Below are 20,737 nucleotides of genomic sequence, written 5' to 3'. Positions count from 1 at the left end.
CTAAGGGAAGCCATAGCTTCACTCAAGGTAGCTGCGCAGCAGCAGGTCCAGTGGAGGAAGAATGTGGCTGTGCTCACATGGAGCCTTGTTGTGACTTAGCAGTTTGCCACCTAGGCCATGGGCAGAAACAATTCTTAAGCTTTGATAGGAAATATCTGCTGTATTCATATTATCTGCTGGATCACAAGCTGCACATAGTAGTTATAATATTTACCATTCCTTTTTGAATACAGTGGTACCTCTGGTTACAAACTTAATTCGTTCCGGAGGTCCGTTCTTAACCTGAAATCGTTCTTAACCTGAGGTACCAGTTTAGCTAATGGGGCTTCCCACCGCCGCTGCACAATTTCTGTTCTCATCCTGGGGCAAAGTTCTTAACCCGAGGTACTACTTCCGGGTTAGTGGAGTCTGTAACCCAAAGTGTCTGTAACCCGAGGTGTTTGTAACACGAGGTACCACTGTAAATGGAAGTAATAGTAATCTTGATTGAAAGTAGTGATGTACAATATCCGGAAATGTGAAAGCACAGAAGTAACTTTTCCTTTGTGGACACTTTCAATCAACATCTTACATGTGTGTGAGTGCATGCATGCATGCACATACACACACACTTGGCATTTTTGAAAAATAAAATACTTGTATCATTTAATTGGTTGCCTTTAGTGAATGGCGGTTATCTCTTTGAACACAAAATTGGCACATGCTGCTAAAACTGCAGGAAAAAAACATTATCTGGTTATCTTTCTAAATAGATAAATTATCAAGGACTAAATACCATTTTTGAATAATTTTTAATGTTGCTTTTTTTTCTTTGCTTTTTTACAGAATTCTCGGAAAACATGCCGTATACAAGGTAGACAAGCAGAGTCATTACCTTGATGCTTACAGGTTAGCTCAAGAAGCAGTATCACAAATGGAAGAGCTTTTTCGATATATTAATAATGTGATTCCTGTTAATGAGGTAGGTAAGGTAGTTGTGTCTTAAAATCAGCTTGTAGTCTTACGCACATTTAATAAGGAGTAAGTCCCATTGAGCTCAGTGAAGTTCGTTTCTGAGGGGACATGTATAAGACTGCACTGCGGAGACTGCAAAATGTGGAGACTGTTTACAGTCAAATGAGACCGTTCAAAGTCCCGTCCAAATCTGGTGAACATCTGAAAATACAGAGATAAACCAATGGAGGCAATTACTCATTGGTCATTATTTGCGTTCCTTATTGCAACTTCAAATTGGGGACATTTCGGGTCATATTCAACTACCGGTAAATTGTTGTGCTAGTGGAAGCCTGCTCAACGATTCCTGCTAACGCATCAGGACTTTGCTCCCTCTCCTGCCCCAGCATGCTGCCCCTGCCCTCCCCAAATCTACTCCAGAGAGTTGGGAGAATCCTAGAACAGCTACATTGAATACAAGCATTGGCAGGAAATTGGGACAGGTCTTTGTGGCTGTCAGCAGCCTTCACATTTGTTAATATTACATGCAGTAATAAGTGTCACTTTGAAAAGCCGCAAACGATCCTCCCTTCTCTATTCTTTTTTCCCCTTCATGATTTTCTTTAACAGATCTGTGTTTCCCACCCCAAGAGAGCAGTGGCCTTTTAATCTTCAGGGTGCAAGATTTTCACTTTTCTCACTCTATCTCTGATGCGTTTCGTCTTGCCATCCACCACAGAATCTGGAATGTTCTTTTTAACTCAGTCTTATTTTTGTATTTCAGACTAAAAATATAAACACTCCCTTGATGAGAAAACTGGCTAGCATGAAGGTGACACTTACAGAGATCATTTTGGATATTTTTGTTCTCATCAATATTGAGAAAAAAAAGAAAGAGGCCAAAGCAGACGAGATTGAGCAGATTATCGAGGATTTTGTGAGGTTTACGCCTGATGTTGCTTCTGTTGAGCAGGTTTGTGTGTCATTGCTTTCCTGTGGTTTGGGCTATAATCGTATATGCACTTATTTGAGAATAAGACAATGATAGGTCTTACTTCAGCATAGGATTGTGCTGTGACTTCTATCAAAGCAAACTTTAAAGAATCATCAGTACTGTACAGTGGTACCTTGGTTCTCAAACTTAATCCGTTCTGGAAGTCAGTTCCAAAACCAAAGCGTTCCAAAACCAAGGTGCGCTTTCCCATAGAATGTAATGCAAAACAAATTAATCCATTCCAGACTTTTAAAAGCAACCTCTAAAACAACAATTTAACATGAATTTTACTATCTAACAATACCATGGATCCATAAAATGAAAGCAATAATCATTGTACTGTACTTTAAAATAAATAAGACAGTATTGTAGATGATAAAAATAAACATTATTATTTTTTCTTACCTGTGCTGATTATTGTCATTGTTTGGATGGGGGGCTTTTATCCATTTCCACAGTCACACAATCAATCAGTAGCTGAGCTAGGTTCCACACAGTCACCAAAACAAATTAACCGAAAAAGCCTCAAAAACAAAAATGCAAAATAAATAGCAGAAACAAAAACGCCAAACTTAATCCGTTCCAGAAGTCCGTTTGACTTCCTAAATGTTCGAAAACCAAGGCACAGCTTCTGATTGGTGCAGGTGTCCCGGAAACAATAGCCGACAGCCGCATCGGACGTTCAGCTTCCGAAAAACGTTTGAAAACCAGAACACTTCCAGGTTTTTGGCGTTTGAGAACCAAGGTACCACTGTACTCCGTTTATGAAGCATTGGATCATTTTTGTTGTTCATAATGTTACCAGTTTCCAGCATATTGGTTTTATTTCATGTTTTCTGAATTCTGACAGGCATGGTTAAAACTCAGCTGCACAATTGGCCATAATGCCCAGGCTCAGCTAACAAGCCTACAGAGTCTTTATACTGGCTGTCCTGATATCAGAGCCAAGTACCTCTATCTCACTGGGAAGTGTCTGCGTTTAATGGCTGATCATACAAACCCCATCTTTACAGATGTTCATTGGAGTGAAAAGGCAGCGGTACGGCATATTTTTCCTACATTTAATCAAAGCGTTAATGGAAGTGGGGAAATGAACAACTTCAGAAATCTGTTTTCAGCTTATTCCACATTTTTATTTGGTGTTTTATTGTGTCCTGTGTGGATTGTGAGCGCATGATTTTACAAATTGGAATAAGTTTTGGAATAAATGTGGGGTTTTTGTGGAGATGTGGGATATAGATATTGAAAATAAATAATCATTTTTGTGTGTGTGATAAAGAGGGCATGGGGGTGGAGGTGGCTGGGTGCCAACAAGAGAAACAACACCTTGCCCTGAAGTAAAAAGTAATACAGAGGCATGTTGGTGTCATAGTTCTCAAGTACTGTAATTAAGATCATGCTCAATTTGCACCTCACAGTTGCTTGAAACCTCATCTTTAAGGGAAATAGATTGCTTGTCCTCATTGTGTCCTCTGTATATTTTGGACTACAATTTCCATCAGCCAAAGCCAGGGTCAATGGTCAGGGATTGTGGGAGTTGGGGTCCAACAACATCTGAGGGCATCAGGTTGGGGAATCATGTCCCAGAACAAAGTCCAAGAGATGCATTACCTGGAGAATGATTTGGGGTAAGATTAGAATTCTATGTTTTGGTAGTACATTGGTCAATCGTTGGAAGCTGAAGCAAATGTTTAAATCCTTTCCTGGTTATGCCATTTGTTAAAACTGAGCAGGAAACCAAAGATAGAAATTGGAAAAGTGACTACACTGGTCTAGTCTGCATAGACCTCATTTAGTTACCAACTGAACTACAAATGCAGATGGGTAGCCGTGTTGGTCTGCCATAGTCAAAACAAAAAAAATTCCTTCCAGTAGCACCTAAAGTTGGGGTCCAACAACATCTGAAGAAGTGTGCATGCACACGAAAGCTCATACCAAGAACTAACTTAGTTGGTCTTTTAGGTGCTACTGGAAGGAATTTTTTTTGTTTTCTTTTAGGTGCTACTGGAAGGAATTTTTTTTGTTTGAACTACAAATGGTTATTCTACTTGAAATAATGGTTATATATTTTTTTTAACCAATTCAGCATAAAAATAAGAGATATAGCAGATTTAAGAATAGGAAACCCTTAGCAAAATATTTACATATGAGCAGTCCTGGTTCTTGGCATGGCAGATGGTCTTTTGAATGCCATGTTGTTATGTTGACACACATTCAAATGCCAATTAAAGCAGGGGTAGTCAACCTTTTTATACCTACCACCCATTAATGCATCTTTCTCGATTGTAAAAAATTTCCTTACCACCCAGAGTACTCGATGGATGGAAGATTCAGCTTGTGCCGTAGAACCCCCTACCGCCCACCTAGAATCCTGAAATGCCCACTAGTGGGCGGTAGGGACCAGGTTGACAACCTGTGAATTAAAGGGTCCATGTTGTTACTAGAGTGCCACGTCAGACAAAGGAGGAGCTTGCATGTGTGGTCAACATTGCATACTGTATTAGGACTGGGCTTTGCGTATGTGTTCACACATTTCATGCGTTACATTTTGACAATGCTTTGTTTGTTTAATTCTTTTGTGATGGACAGGAGGAACCTAAACCTGTCCTTGAGAAATCCCCCTCACCAGAATCAGAAGCAAAATGTGATGAAAGTGAAACACCAACTCCGGGTTTGCAACTTACCAAAAAACAGCTTGATGATTACAGGAGGAAAGCAAGTGAATTAAGGGTACATTTATGTGATAACCTAGGAACTTTATACACACACACACACACACACACACACACCACACACATATAATAAATTCTAAGTTTAGGACATGCCAGGTCACTACTATAAAGACAGACAGTGAGGGAAAAGTTTTTAGGACATTTCCACTTCACTGTAGAATATTTTTATAAGATAACACTTAAAGTAGAATTTTAGTTAAGAAAGAAAAGAGTAAAGAATTTGAACAAGCTGTGGAGGAAAAAGCTAAAAATTTATTTGCTGCTAATTTTCCATTTTTTGTATTTGATTTCTTTGATTTCTTGGTATGTTAGTTTCTAAAACTCTGTTCTAAAATGAGATGAAAATAAGAACTGGACCCTTTCCTCTCTCTTTTTGGAAGGTAATTTTTAAAAAGGAATATAAGCTCATATTGATCTTGCAGTTCTCATATTAATCAATTTTAATTACTTTGCATCGCCTTTTCATCACTTTCCTCATTTATAAAATGTTTTGTTCCTGTATTTTTGTTCCATGGATGAATAGTCAGAAAAAGGAAGCCCAACAGGAACATGCATTTATTTTGAGCTAAATGGAAAACAAAATCTAATAGAGCCCTGATAGGATGCTCTGAGGGACAAAATAGCATAACTGGGAGCCCAGTTTGAAACTCTCAATTTATGCCCATTTGTCTTCTCTAGAAACATTTAATCTTTTCCATTAAAAACTGTTATATGAGATCAGAATGTTCTATCTTCTTTGAAGTGATAAACTACTATTTTGTTGGTTTTATGTAGTTTTAGCAATATTGAAAACATAAGATTCTGATCTTTGCTATACAGAGGAAACAGACTTGGACCCAAAGATACCTGTTTCAGTCAACGGAGGTTTTGCTGCAGAGCATTAATGTTGCAATGAATAATAACCTGATTGATATCCTGGCTGCTGCTAGCTTGGAAATGGTGGAGTGCTTTGGACGATTTGACTCCGTTTCAGCAAGCCAGTTTTTGGCCCTTTATCAGGTGAGACAACAGCTACTTCAATTAGCCCTTTAGTACCATAATCAGCCAAGTCAATCTTAAAAGTATTAAGAACATGTGAATTCAGACGGTGATGTTACTAAATAAAATTATTTATTTTACGTGGTGGTTTCTATTCCCGTGTGATGTAATTATTACTTTAAATATGTAGCAAACATAAATTAAGTCTTGTGCAATCGACTATCAGTCATTCAATGTTTTGGAACATGTATTTTGGGGGCTGTGCACCAGATCCGACCAAATGCTAGATTCCAAAATCAGGCTGACTCAAGTCAACCCAGGATTCAACCAAATTGGGGTGTGGCATCTTTGGATCACCCTGAAGTTGGGTTGGATCCATCTGGAGCGATCCAGGGCTGTCAAAAGGGAAGGGCAGCTTGGTGACGAGGAGAAGGAGGGAAAAGGAGACATTCAGATAGCCCCCAACCACATGATTAATGAGTGGAAAAGTTCCTTCTGTTTCCCTAAAACTTTTGCTGAAGCCCTTTCCCATCAAAAATGACTAGCTGAAAACTCCAGTTTATGGCATTTACATGATTTAAACAACTTTTTGAAAATGCTTTGTTTGTTTTGTCTCTTCTTGTCGTCTCCTTAAACTGCCACCTTATCAGGTACTTGACTCCTCCTTTAATTCTCCCCTTAACTTCTGCCCACCCTGCCCCTCTTTGTAAGATCAAAGCAGATCAGTCAGTGGTAGCCAAACACCCATTTTTAATTTGTCCATCCTCACCCTTCAACCCTAGTGATGTTAATTTAGCTCAGCCAATCACTTGCAGAAGCTTTATCACCACCAGTACTATCCCTTCCTTACACCAATGGCTCCTTAGTCAACTATATAAATATCATTTAACCAGGTGTGAGGGTGGGGAAGCGTTTCAGTGAAGCACATTTATGGAGAGATCATTCCACAGAAAGAAGCTGAATAGCTGAGAAAACCCATTCTTAGTATTTTGGTGTCAGGGCTTCTTTACTGTGAATGTAAATAATCACCATATCGGGGCCACTTCGTTTCATGCTTTCTTGAAAGGATTTTCATTAGAAATCTGTTTTAAAACATTTGCCAAACTAGACTTGTATTAAAATGTTGCAGAGCTGTTCAGCATCACTGATGATGAAAAACATCCTGCTAGCAGCTACACTGAACACCAGCAAATCACAGCTGGCAGCGATGCTGCATCTGCAGCACCACTTGCAACAAAAAGGAGATGTTACATGCAGTCTTCTAAAAAATGTGGAGCACAGGCTGGCTGCAATCTCAAAGGTAACTTGGTCAGTTAAAATAAAATTGCAATTTCTCATCCAGCTAGGGATCTATAGGACCCGAGAATGATCCCTAGCTGTAGTGGAACACCTGTTTGGAGCATATATGATCATTTATTCTCTTGCCCTACAAATTGTGTGTGTGTGCTATATATATAGGAATACAAAGCAGGTAAGAGCATTAAAAGTTGGAGGGAAGAATTAAAAAGCAGTGATAGATTGTCTGAGCAAAATTAGTTAAAATTTTTGCAACTCGCTCTGTTTTTTGTAATGTACGTTTTCTAATGCACTGTAGTTCACAGATAGCGCTGCAGACTACTGTGTTATGACAAACTGGGCTCTCAGAGCTACTGCCCTCCTGCAGCACCATCAGATGGTTAGGAGCAGGAAGGAACTGAATCACTGACGTATATTTTACAAAAATATGGCTAATAAGAATTCTACAACCCAGCCATGCTACTACTTTGACACTTTGTCATGAAAAGATTAAAGCTACGCTTTAAACGGTCTGAAAATTTATTCACTGTTACCTTTTTTTGAATAGGCATGGGGAAATCTTTGCATTTCTCCACAACACTTTAACATCATGAATGAATTACCACCAAATTTTCATGTAATGATTCTCCAGCATTCAGAAGACAGGTATGAATATAGGTTCTCATGTTGGCACTCTTTTGCAATACAGTTGCAGTCAGTGGAGTGATGGTGCTTACCTGGCCTCCAGTCACCACCAAGAGGGGGAGGGGTGATGCCAGCATGGTGTAAATGTACTAGCAGGAGTGCCGGATTGGCTCTGCTGTTGCATTAACACCATGCTGGCACTGCCGCCACCTCACTCCTCTTTCTTCTCGCACACCGGAACAATAGCAGAGGTGATAACTTCAGGAAAGCAGTGCCCCACCAGCCGTTGCTGTTAGAGTATCTGTTCCATATGCCATTGCTTTGGTGCAGGCATAAAATGTAACCATGACAGGTTAGTGCAAGTCATAGTTTGTTACTTCATCCTGTTTACGATCTCAAAAATCTAATTTGGTTTAACTGGTCAAGCCCTGTTCTCTGAGGCTGTTGGTAGAAAGATACCAGTAAAGGCTGTTTGTCATCTAGCAAACAGGCAAAGCATGGTTAGCATAAATCAGCTTTTCTCAGCCTGGTACTATCCAGATGCTTGGGATTACAATTTCTATCATCTCTGACTGGAGCTCCTGAAAGTTGTTCAGCAAAACATCAGGGTGGCACCAGGTGGGAGAAGTCTGAGGTAAACCATGGCTTCATGTTCTGGTTTGTAGCCAATCCTTCACCATAGCAGTGTTACCCAAATCTTACTCATATTTAAAGGAAAAGATACCATGGTTACGTATTTCATTTTTATAGGGCCATGCTCTTCAGCTGCTGATTCAGTAAAACATAGTGATTATAGTGTAAGCAAAGAGAAATAGCTGTGCCTGGCCTTTGTTAGAATCAAACCCACCACTGAACATCTGTCTGTTGCGTCCCAAACTGCTTCTTGGCTTCGTCTGTGCACTCATACCATTTCAATGTTGCTTTGCCACTCCTGTGACGTCTTTTCCTTCAGCAACTTCCAGCAGCTGCTGTGTACCAGCAGTTTTAACTACGTATGGTATATATGGTTGTCTCCTGCACTTCAGGTCCTTTCCCACTTTGAAAAGATGGGTTTGAAGAAAGGTGCATTTGTTTTCACATGTTTTGAAGATAAGGTGCTCCCTGTCGGATGACTACAGTTAACAGTGATAGTATTTGAGGATACTATTTGTCCTCTGGCTTTCCACCATTACATTTTCTTTCTTTCTTTGCATTCTTTCCATTTTTATTTCAAAGCTGGGAAGTGTGTAACAGTATTTCCGATCTATTATATTTCGCTATGAATGTGAAGAAAGAGGTTTTTAAAAACATGACAGAAACCACCCACCACCCATTCCACTTGAGCACCTTCTCCCAGTTTTAGTTGTTTTTGCTACTCTGGATTCCTTGCCTTTCTCGAAGGAATTCTCCTTCCTTCCCCAATAAATGCAGGGAAAGTAGAGTTAAGGCTCTCAAAAATGTAGCACAGACTTTTTCAAACTACACACAGGTCCCACTATCAGAACACTATCTGTGATTTCAGACACCCAAACATAAAAATTATGACCAAACGTTGCTACATACATGGCTGATTCAGAGTTTGCCCACTTCCTTCCTTGCTTGTGCAATATGGTGGCAGCCATTTTGCGGAAGGAGCCATGGATAGAGGAATTGGGCAGAGGGATCGGACAAATCAGGGAGCAGGAGGGAGCAGACAAATCAGTTTATCCCTTTGTCTCTTCTTTCTTGTTTGGCTGCAGCCATTTTAGGAGGAAACCATGGCGGGAGGGGAGAGAGAAATCACAGATTAGAAATGTTCCCATAGGAAATAATAGGAATCATCAGCTCATCCTGTAAACACTCGCCTAACAAACGATTTGTGGGAATGCATTGTTTTCGGAAAACGGGACATGCACATACAGATAACCTACTATCATTTGGAGTATTGAGGTAGTTAGGTACTTGCATCACATTCAGTTATAAATTTTATGTTGGATAAGAAGGGAATAAGGCATTATCTGAGGGGAAACGGTCTTTTGAAAAATTTGATTTGATTGTTTTCTTCACTAGATCTTTCTTGTATGGCGCACTACTTGAGAAAGTGAAATTGGCCAATCCAAAGGAACAAAAGGACCACAAGGAAAAGGGTGGACAGCAGAAGGAAAAGAGTGGGCAGCAAAAGGAAAAGGGTGGACAGCAGAAGGAGAAGAGTGGGCAACAAAAGGGAAAAACTAACCAGCCAACTTGTAAGCGTTCCTAAGAAGTGCAGATTCAATTATGGTTCTCTTTTGTTGGGCTGGACTGAAACTTCACACATGAATATTTGGGGCAAAAATGTCCTGTTTTTGAGGGAACCAAATTATGCCCTTGAAAGCCCTCTTCCACTCAACTTTATTTGCTTTGTGGTTGGCAGCAGCTCCAGCTCCACTTTTTAAAGTGCACCTTCTAGCTGGGGACAGTATTCTCAGCCAGCTGGAGGATCATGTCATGAGCATGATGAAGTCCCAATGCCACCTGCCCATTCAGAATGAGGACACTTGCTCTCCCCTCAGTTTCTTGCTGAAACATAGAAATATTTTGCATGGCCACCAAAAAACCTTTAGCCCTAGGTAGTCTTGTGTAGAAATACAACTCATCCTCTGGAATTAAACCATTTGAATTCCTGGTATAAGTGTTAAATTGGTGCCCACAGTGAAGGATTAGGATTGAGTCATCCCAACTCCATGACTCATGTATCCCCAAGTTATCTTGGTTCACAAAGGTTATAACATCACCTAATTTATTTAACACTACTACCACTGCTGCAGTAATTCATGCTCTCTTATGCCTGGATCCTTTCTGTATGCCTGGATATGGAAAATGAAGATGCATTGCATGTTTTAAAAAATTACAATGCATTGCAAGTGTCAAAATGCTTTTAATAGGTTTGTATTTTAATTTACATCAGTGCAGGCTAAAATTGTGCGATCCCAGGTGAATTCTAATACTTTGATGAATTTGCTGGAGAAGGTAAAGGTTTTGAAAGATCAAAGGATGAGGAGTCTTCGGAGACAACCATCACCAGAGAGAAGCCATGAAGACAAAAATGAGTTTCAAAAACTTCAAGAATCAGTCATCAAAGTAGAAACAGGAAGAAAAAGTACTGTAAGAACTGCACTTGTTCATATTGGTGTTTTCACACCTGATGTACTGAGATAGTAATGTTTAATAGCTACTTTTTCCTCTTGTGAATGTAGCGTAAGTTGTTGTCCATAATAATTTCATTAGTGTCAGCTAGTACCCAGACAGATGAGTGGGGTATAAATAATATAATTATTATTTTTATTATCACTAGGGCATTGGTCTTCAACTGGGGAGTCTGTTGTGGAGGTGGGGAGTGATTAACAAAATCAGTCTGGGAATAGCCCCTCAGTCACACAGTTTAGGACATTCCACACCTCTCCTCAGTAGAGTTTCTTTTTCTTTGAGAAAAGAAAGGGGCTCACTTAAATATAAACTAAACTTTAATAATAAATAATAATATAATATATTTTATTATAATGAATATAATAAAGAAATAATAAGCAAAGTAACGATAATGAGAGAAACTAAATACAACAACATGAGGCAAGTCTGAGGCAAGAAAAAAAGAAAAGACAGTTGGTCCCTCTTATTTGAAACTTAACGGAACATAATGAAGGGAGGGGCTGATTCCGGAGCATGACACCCAAGCCCCGCCCACCAGATACCAAACATTCCACTGATCAAATTAGGCTCCAGAGTTCTTCTTACAGAATCAGAACTAGGGGTGTCATCTGATTCTTTACACTGGTTCGGATCCCAGTTTGATGCACTCATCACCTGCACCATTTTGCTTCAGTTCCTACTTTGCTATTTTTAACTACCGTATTTTTCACCCTATAGGACGCACTGGCCCATAGGACGCACCTCATTTTTGGGGGAGGGAAATGAATAAAAAAAATATTCCCCCACCCAGCCACGGGGCTGGGGCGGGGGAAGCCCGAGCTTCCCCCGACCCCAGCCCACAGAACAGGCTGCTGCCCGCAAGCCTTGCAAGCCCGCGGGAACTCCCGCCTGGCGCGCAAGGCTTGCGGACACCTGCCCGAAGCACGGGGCATCCTCTGGAGGGCGCCCTGTGCTTCGGGCTGCAGGCTGCCGCCCCAAGCCTTGCGCGCCTGGCGGGACCTCCCCCCGGGCGCGCAAGGCTTGCGGACATCTGCCCGAAGCACAGGGCATGCTCCGCAGCGCGCCCCGTGCTTCCGGCTGCAGGCTGCCGCCCCAAGCCTGGCGCGCCCGGCGGGACCTCCCGCCAGACGCGCAAGGCTTGCGGACATCTGCCCGAAGCACGGGGCGTGCTCCGCAGCGTGCCCCGTGCTTCGGGCTGCAGGCTGCCGCCCCAAGCCTGGCGCGCCCGGCGGTACCTCCCCCCGGGCGCGCAAGGCTTGCGGACATCTACCCGAAGCACCGGGCGTGCTCCGCAGCGTGCTTCAGGCTGTAGGTTGCTGCCCCAAGCCTTGCGCGCCCGGCGGGACCTCCCCCCGGACTCGCAAGGCTTGCGGATAGCTTCCTGAAGCTTGGAGAGCGAGAGGGGTCGGTGCACACTGAAGCCTCTTGCTCTCCAGGCTTCAGCAAAAGCCTGCATTTGCCCCATAGGACGCACACACATTTCCCCTTCATTTTTGGAGGGGAAAAGGTGCGTCCTATAGGGCGAAAAATACGGTACTCCGAATCTGGCCTTTTAGCTTTTAGAAAATAATGTTATTAATGACGTTGTAATGAATATTATTATAATGTTATTACAAAAATACATACATGGGACTCAATGAGACAGAAGTAAAAGTAAATACAAACTGGTTGAAAGGAAATCCGCAGAAATCCGCTGTAAGCAAGACTTCATGAAGAGAGCAGCCAAGCAGACTACAGACCAGTCCAATGCCTGGTCTGCCTGTAGCGAATTCCACCACCATCTTTAGTCAGGACCCACCATTGGGTGACAGCCGGATCTAAATTCAGTCATAACGGCGGCACTTTCTAAATCCTAATACAGTATAAGACAAACAATTAAAAATTGAGTATCCAAAAGTATGTTTTGGCTAAAGATAGGTCCCTGGTCCCAAAAGGTTGATGACTACTATTCTAGTCGATGATTTTATAAATATTACAGCTATTGCACCAGTGTTTTTGTTAGAGAACACATTATCAAATAAAATAACACATACATAAAAATAAGGTGTAACGTTGTTTAAAGGTGATTGTTCAGTTTAGACCTGGGATAGTTTAAACGTTACTAAATTTTCATGACTGTTCTATTTCTATTTGGCTATTCAATTTTCCTTTCTGTCTTTGATATTCTTATGCCTTCTAACTATTTTTTAAAATCGATCAATCAATCACTGTTTTACTTTATATCATAGGAAACAGAAAATGAAGATGAAGAACATTTTATATCAGAATTCCAGGCTATTATGAAAGAAGTAGAAGAATATCTGAAACCTGTATTGTCACAATTTGATTTCTCTGAGCTGAGGTATTTTTTTCAAAAGTTTTCTCTAAAGTATTTGTTACATATCTTTAGGCACCAGGCAAAAACATTCCTCTTCTCCCTTTGGCTAATTAAACAATCTCTGGCCTTTTAAACAGTGGGGTGGGGTGTTATTATTTTGTTCGTTATTATGGTATGTATTTTAGTATTTTTATACTACAAACCACCCTGTGACCCTTGGGTGAAGGGTGGTATATAAATTTAATAAATAAATGTTTTCTACACCCTCTGAAGCAATTCTGATATAGTAAAGGAAGCTGACAAAAGCACAGTTGTTTTCATTCTGAACAAATAGAACTGGAAACAGGAATCTAAGAGGCCATTTTTAGTACCCCATTTTATAGACCATTACAAGAAAAACCTGTCAAACCTAATAAAATAAATTTCTTATAGAAGTGCAGGAGCAAATCTGTACCGTAGGAGCCTTCTGTTTCCTCTGAAAAGACACATGTCAGACAATCTTTGGAACCTAATTTTTGTTAGTATCTTGGCTCACAGGCAGAGGTACCTAGCCTCCCCCGAGGCAATTGAGCGAGATACTGTGTTTACCATTCGTCTGCGACTGCCGGCAGGCTAGGTAAACAAACCCGGCGATTCTTCTCATTAGTCGTGAGAAAAACACACCCTCTGCTTTCCTCTTCTTCTCTCCTCCCCTGCATTCTCCCAGGGAGGGAAATGAGACAGACAGGAGTCCTTTTACATGTCTTTTTATTCCTGTCTCCAGCAGTACATAGAAATGTGACTGCACCCTTCAGTCTCCATTAGGAGAGTCACAACACTCCGCCCCTGTACTTCCAGTACAGGTCAGATGACACTCTGAGCTAACATCCGGTGCTCAGTACAGAGAAAAGACTCCACCTTTTCTCCAAGAGTACATCTGCAAACCACAACATCCTGTTTTGCATTCCAGCCATCTGGAGCTGGCTTTTGCCTTGGTGCTTTTTCCTGACATCCTCCCCCAAAAGCATCAATAGGCAAAACATGATCCAGAGAAGAAAACAAACAGTTGTTATACATATAACAGTCCCCTGTTGTTTCAGTTCCACCCTTGGAACTCCCCACCACTGGTTTCACCAGTGTACCTCTCTGGTTGTCTGGTTTCCAAGGAATGAGTGCTTCTGCATTACCTTGGCTTGCTACTCTCTGTTGTGTCTTTGTCTCTGACTTAGACACTGCTTTAACCTGCTTTGAGTTGTTAACAATAGCAACACATGCAACAGCTACGTTAGCAAACTCTTTTGAGTACCTCTTTGGTGGTACACCCTTTGTAACTCTCTCAGACCTGCGTATGAGGTGCTGATCCTCTGTGCTCACTGGTTCAACCTCTGGACTTTGTTGAGAACCAGTAGCATTGGCTAACAGTGGTTCTTCCTTCATCTGTGAAGGTCTATCCATCGTGTGAGATTTCCTCTCAATGACTGTTACAACTGAACTCTCTGAGCTATCACTGTCATCATCATCAGTACCACTGTAATCTGTGACATCAGAAAAATCGTCATCATCTGAATGGTCACCTGTGGGAAATGTTTGTTCTATAACCCGCTCCTTTTCTGGAGCACTCTCTAGAAACTTTGTGAGAATCACCTGACCAGATTCAGACAAAATTACTCTATAGAGACCTTTTTCATAACCCACAAAAATGCCTCTGGCATTCTTCATTCCACCTGGAGCTTCTGTTCTCACATGAGACCCGAAAACCTTAAAATAGGCAACAGAAGGTTTTCTTTTGAACAGCTTCTCAAAAGGAGAACATCCCAACTCTGTTGAGATCTTTCTCAACCACACATGAAGATAGGACGCTAGCGACTCGGCCCAATATTCATGTGGTAAATGTGAACTCAGCAATTGTGCATGCATCCCCTTTTGCAATTCTTTGTTCACCCTAACACAGACCCCTCTGTTCCACGCTTCTGGCGAGACAGCAACTTTGTGGTCTATCCCTTCTCCATCCAGGAACTTCTGAAACTTCTGTAACAGAAAAACTTGTTTGTCATCTGTGAAAAGACAATCAATGTTAGCATCATGCATATTTTTTACCTTGTCATAAAACTCCTGAAACTTTTCTAAAATTTCTTGCGGTTTCTCCATCAAATAAACCCAAGAATAATTAGAGAAACAATCAACACACACAAGGCAATATTTTGCACCGCCTCTAGATGGTTCTAGAGGACCAATCACATCAGCATACACCCGCTGAAATGCTCTGTCGACCTTGTTAGTCACCTTCTTGGTGCTCTTGTTGGTCACACCTGCAAGAGAAATTGCGTTAGAATCAGAAGTATTACATTTCATGTAATCACTTTGATCAAAAGTCAACAAATACAGTCCATCTTTCTCTCTGGCAGTAAGAAACAGTTCTCCATCTTTGTAGATCTTGCATCTTTTGGCATCATAGGACAGTTTCAGTCCTTTCTTCGCAATCTGCGACACACTCAGCAGATTAAATCTCAGTTCTGGAACCAGGTAAACATCGCTTATAGTCAAGTTCAGACTCTCAAGATACACAGTCCCAATTCCGGTCGCTTCCAACTCTTGACCGTTGGCCTGTTTCACAGTGAAGCTTTGCTTCTTCAACGTCGAAAACAGTTGTCTGTGTGGGCATAAATGTTTTGTACATCCAGTGTCGATTATAAAGGCGTTCCCAACATCTGGCGTGGTTCCTTTCGCCATCATAGCCTTTGCAGGTTTCACCTGGCACTTGGAACGGCTTTTGCCTGATGCCTCAGGCTTCGTAGAGCTGCTCTTTGCTCCTCTTGACTGACGCGGCTTCTTACAGTTCCACTGTAGATGCCCAGTCTGTCCACAATTGTGACATAGGACGGCGCTCAATGCTACTCCATGCTCTCCAGTAGATTCAGCAGTGGGAAGATTTGAACTCTGTTCTTTCCTCCCCCTGTCCTTCACTTCCAGGGCAGCAAGTCTGTCGTGTTCATTCAGGACCACAGCACACACTCTCTCCGCGGTTAGCTGCGCGGCCGGTAGGGAACCAAGCTGACTGGCAACAACCTTGTAGGTGCGATTAAGGCTGTTAATCATCATGAAGCAAAACACTTCCTCCTGTAGACGGAAATTGCGTTCCACCATCTGTTGACGCAGAAACTTCATTTCTGTCAGGTGCGCTTGAACATCTCCATCAGGCGCAAGTCTCAGATTGGTCAACTTCTCAAAATACAGCAACGCTGAAGAACCAGCATCTCTCTGATGCGTTGTGCGTAGCGTATCCCAAACCTCTTTCGCATTTTCTAAATGCTGGATATGCACAAGCTGCTGATCTGAGACACACAGAATTATAGCAGTCCTGGCCCTCACGTTCCGTGACTCCCAACCTCTGGTTGGTGCTGCAGGGATGGGGTTTTCAATTACATCAAAAAGCCTCTGATTCTGCAGCAGGGCCTTCATCTTTACAGACCAAGATGGATAATTGTCATTGGTTAAGGGAGGTGGGCAAGGCAGAGCTCCCTTCTTGGCATCCATCTTGAAGCCAAAGCCTCCAGCTCACACTCTCAAACAAACTGTAAAATCCAACAGTTGTTTTTTTCTTTCTCAGGCAGGCAACTGCAAGTTGTTTACGCTCTTTGGCACCTGGCAGCTAAACTCTGGCTGCTACGGAAAGTCCCTCCAAGAGCACGTAAACTTGTAGCCAAAACATTCTCTGGTTTTGTTTCGCTTTCCCAGGCTCACACTCAGAACCATCTGCGTAGCTAGTAAATTTCCACGTCTCTGACAGGCTTCTTTTAGCTACTGTGCATGCGGGAAGGCTTTATCTTAACCACAGGAATTTGTGGAATGCAGGCTTCAGCCTCTGAACTGCAGGCCTCTCCTTCCGGAGCTTTCGTTTTCTTTGAAACACAGCTCCCGTGAACCAGTGAGTTAATCAAACTGCGTTCACACTTTTAGCCCGAAATGCAGCATACCTTGAGCTCTGTTGCTTTGGAAAAGACTTTCCTCTGGATCCATCCGTCAGGTCAGCCTCCGGCTGCTATCAGACGCTTATCTTCCTTGGAGCAGAGGAGGACACTTCACCAGCCTCTCTTGCAGAAGTTTGATGAATCGCAACCATCCGAATGCTGCCATATGTTAGTATCTTGGCTCACAGGCAGAGGTACCTAGCCTCCCCCGAGGCAATTGAGCGAGATACTGTGTTTACCATCCGTCTGCGACTGCCGGCAGGCTAGGTAAACAAACCCGGCGATTCTTCTCATTAGTCGTGAGAAAAACACACCCTCTGCTTTCCTCTTCTTCTCTCCTCCCCTGCATTCTCCCAGGGAGGGAAATGAGACAGACAGGAGTCCTTTTACATGTCTTTTTATTCCTGTCTCCAGCAGTACATAGAAATGTGACTGCACCCTTCAGTCTCCATTAGGAGAGTCACAACACTCCGCCCCTGTACTTCCAGTACAGGTCAGATGACACTCTGAGCTAACATCCGGTGCTCAGTACAGAGAAAAGACTCCACCTTTTCTCCAAGAGTACATCTGCAAACCACAACATCCTGTTTTGCATTCCAGCCATCTGGAGCTGGCTTTTGCCTTGGTGCTTTTTCCTGACATCCTCCCCCAAAAGCATCAATAGGCAAAACATGATCCAGAGAAGAAAACAAACAGTTGTTATACATATAACAGTCCCCTGTTGTTTCAGTTCCACCCTTGGAACTCCCCACCACTGGTTTCACCAGTGTACCTCTCTGGTTGTCTGGTTTCCAAGGAATGAGTGCTTCTGCATTACCTTGGCTTGCTACTCTCTGTTGTGTCTTTGTCTCTGACTTAGACACTGCTTTAACCTGCTTTGAGTTGTTAACAATAGCAACACATGCAACAGCTACGTTAGCAAACTCTTTTGAGTACCTCTTTGGTGGTACACCCTTTGTAACTCTCTCAGACCTGCGTATGAGGTGCTGATCCTCTGTGCTCACTGGTTCAACCTCTGGACTTTGTTGAGAACCAGTAGCATTGGCTAACAGTGGTTCTTCCTTCATCTGTGAAGGTCTATCCATCGTGTGAGATTTCCTCTCAATGACTGTTACAACTGAACTCTCTGAGCTATCACTGTCATCATCATCAGTACCACTGTAATCTGTGACATCAGAAAAATCGTCATCATCTGAATGGTCACCTGTGGGAAATGTTTGTTCTATAACCCGCTCCTTTTCTGGAGCACTCTCTAGAAACTTTGTGAGAATCACCTGACCAGATTCAGACAAAATTACTCTATAGAGACCTTTTTCATAACCCACAAAAATGCCTCTGGCATTCTTCATTCCACCTGGAGCTTCTGTTCTCACATGAGACCCGAAAACCTTAAAATAGGCAACAGAAGGTTTTCTTTTGAACAGCTTCTCAAAAGGAGAACATCCCAACTCTGTTGAGATCTTTCTCAACCACACATGAAGATAGGACGCTAGCGACTCGGCCCAATATTCATGTGGTAAATGTGAACTCAGCAATTGTGCATGCATCCCCTTTTGCAATTCTTTGTTCACCCTAACACAGACCCCTCTGTTCCACGCTTCTGGCGAGACAGCAACTTTGTGGTCTATCCCTTCTCCATCCAGGAACTTCTGAAACTTCTGTAACAGAAAAACTTGTTTGTCATCTGTGAAAAGACAATCAATGTTAGCATCATGCATATTTTTTACCTTGTCATAAAACTCCTGAAACTTTTCTAAAATTTCTTGCGGTTTCTCCATCAAATAAACCCAAGAATAATTAGAGAAACAATCAACACACACAAGGTAATATTTTGCACCGCCTCTAGATGGTTCTAGAGGACCAATCACATCAGCATACACCCGCTGAAATGCTCTGTCGACCTTGTTAGTCACCTTCTTGGTGCTCTTGTTGGTCACACCTGCAAGAGAAATTGCGTTAGAATCAGAAGTATTACATTTCATGTAATCACTTTGATCAAAAGTCAACAAATACAGTCCATCTTTCTCTCTGGCAGTAAGAAACAGTTCTCCATCTTTGTAGATCTTGCATCTTTTGGCATCATAGGACAGTTTCAGTCCTTTCTTCGCAATCTGCGACACACTCAGCAGATTAAATCTCAGTTCTGGAACCAGGTAAACATCGCTTATAGTCAAGTTCAGACTCTCAAGATACACAGTCCCAATTCCGGTCGCTTCCAACTCTTGACCGTTGGCCTGTTTCACAGTGAAGCTTTGCTTCTTCAACGTCGAAAACAGTTGTCTGTGTGGGCATAAATGTTTTGTACATCCAGTGTCGATTATAAAGGCGTTCCCAACATCTGGCGTGGTTCCTTTCGCCATCATAGCCTTTGCAGGTTTCACCTGGCACTTGGAACGGCTTTTGCCTGATGCCTCAGGCTTCGTAGAGCTGCTCTTTGCTCCTCTTGACTGACGCGGCTTCTTACAGTTCCACTGTAGATGCCCAGTCTGTCCACAATTGTGACATAGGACGGCGCTCAATGCTACTCCATGCTCTCCAGTAGATTCAGCAGTGGGAAGATTTGAACTCTGTTCTTTCCTCCCCCTGTCCTTCACTTCCAGGGCAGCAAATCTGTCGTGTTCATTCAGGACCACAGCACACACTCTCTCCGCGGTTAGCTGCGCGGCCGGTAGGGAACCAAGCTGACTGGCAACAACCTTGTAGGTGCGATTAAGGCTGTTAATCATCATGAAGCAAAACACTTCCTCCTGTAGACGGAAATTGCGTTCCACCATCTGTTGACGCAGAAACTTCATTTCTGTCAGGTGCGCTTGAACATCTCCATCAGGCGCAAGTCTCAGATTGGTCAACTTCTCAAAATACAGCAACGCTGAAGAACCAGCATCTCTCTGATGCGTTGTGCGTAGCGTATCCCAAACCTCTTTCGCATTTTCTAAATGCTGGATATGCACAAGCTGCTGATCTGAGACACACAGAATTATAGCAGTCCTGGCCCTCACGTTCCGTGACTCCCAACCTCTGGTTGGTGCTGCAGGGATGGGGTTTTCAATTACATCAAAAAGCCTCTGATTCTGCAGCAGGGCCTTCATCTTTACAGACCAAGATGGATAATTGTCATTGGTTAAGGGAGGTGGGCAAGGCAGAGCTCCCTTCTTGGCATCCATCTTGAAGCCAAAGCCTCCAGCTCACACTCTCAAACAAACTGTAAAATCCAACAGTTGTTTTTTTCTTTCTCAGGCAGGCAAACTGCAAGTTGTTTACGCTCTTTGGCACCTGGCAGCTAAACTCTGGCTGCTACGGAAAGTCCCTCCAAGAGCACGTAAACTTGTAGCCAAAACATTCTCTGGTTTTGTTTCGCTTTCCCAGGCTCACACTCAGAACCATCTGCGTAGCTAGTAAATTTCCACGTCTCTGACAGGCTTCTTTTAGCTACTGTGCATGCGGGAAGGCTTTATCTTAACCACAGGAATTTGTGGAATGCAGGCTTCAGCCTCTGAACTGCAGGCCTCTCCTTCCGGAGCTTTCGTTTTCTTTGAAACACAGCTCCCGTGAACCAGTGAGTTAATCAAACTGCGTTCACACTTTTAGCCCGAAATGCAGCATACCTTGAGCTCTGTTGCTTTGGAAAAGACTTTCCTCTGGATCCATCCGTCAGGTCAGCCTCCGGCTGCTATCAGACGCTTATCTTCCTTGGAGCAGAGGAGGACACTTCACCAGCCTCTCTTGCAGAAGTTTGATGAATCGCAACCATCCGAATGCTGCCATATGTTAG

The 20,737-nt window shown here is 42.6% G+C and overlaps 1 protein-coding gene across 1 annotated transcript in view; it reads left to right on the top strand.

The window, feature by feature from the left end:
- Nucleotides 1–20,737, top strand: part of CFAP46 (cilia and flagella associated protein 46) — an 86,065-nt gene that overhangs the window by 51,814 nt on the left and 13,514 nt on the right. Inside the window, exons 41-50 of the mRNA XM_077930405.1 lie at nucleotides 826–961; nucleotides 1,718–1,906; nucleotides 2,778–2,966; nucleotides 4,517–4,657; nucleotides 5,479–5,658; nucleotides 6,767–6,937; nucleotides 7,481–7,578; nucleotides 9,586–9,761; nucleotides 10,463–10,659; nucleotides 12,930–13,042. Coding sequence (XP_077786531.1) covers nucleotides 826–961; nucleotides 1,718–1,906; nucleotides 2,778–2,966; nucleotides 4,517–4,657; nucleotides 5,479–5,658; nucleotides 6,767–6,937; nucleotides 7,481–7,578; nucleotides 9,586–9,761; nucleotides 10,463–10,659; nucleotides 12,930–13,042 — 1,590 coding nt within the window. The remainder of the gene's footprint in view (nucleotides 1–825; nucleotides 962–1,717; nucleotides 1,907–2,777; nucleotides 2,967–4,516; nucleotides 4,658–5,478; nucleotides 5,659–6,766; nucleotides 6,938–7,480; nucleotides 7,579–9,585; nucleotides 9,762–10,462; nucleotides 10,660–12,929; nucleotides 13,043–20,737) is intronic.

The sequence above is a fragment of the Podarcis muralis genome, chromosome 6 (genome assembly GCF_964188315.1).
Source record: "Podarcis muralis chromosome 6, rPodMur119.hap1.1, whole genome shotgun sequence".
Classification (NCBI taxonomy): domain Eukaryota; kingdom Metazoa; phylum Chordata; class Lepidosauria; order Squamata; family Lacertidae; genus Podarcis; species Podarcis muralis.
The sequence above is the reverse complement of the archived record's forward strand: the minus strand, read 5'-3'. Positions and strand labels throughout refer to the sequence as shown.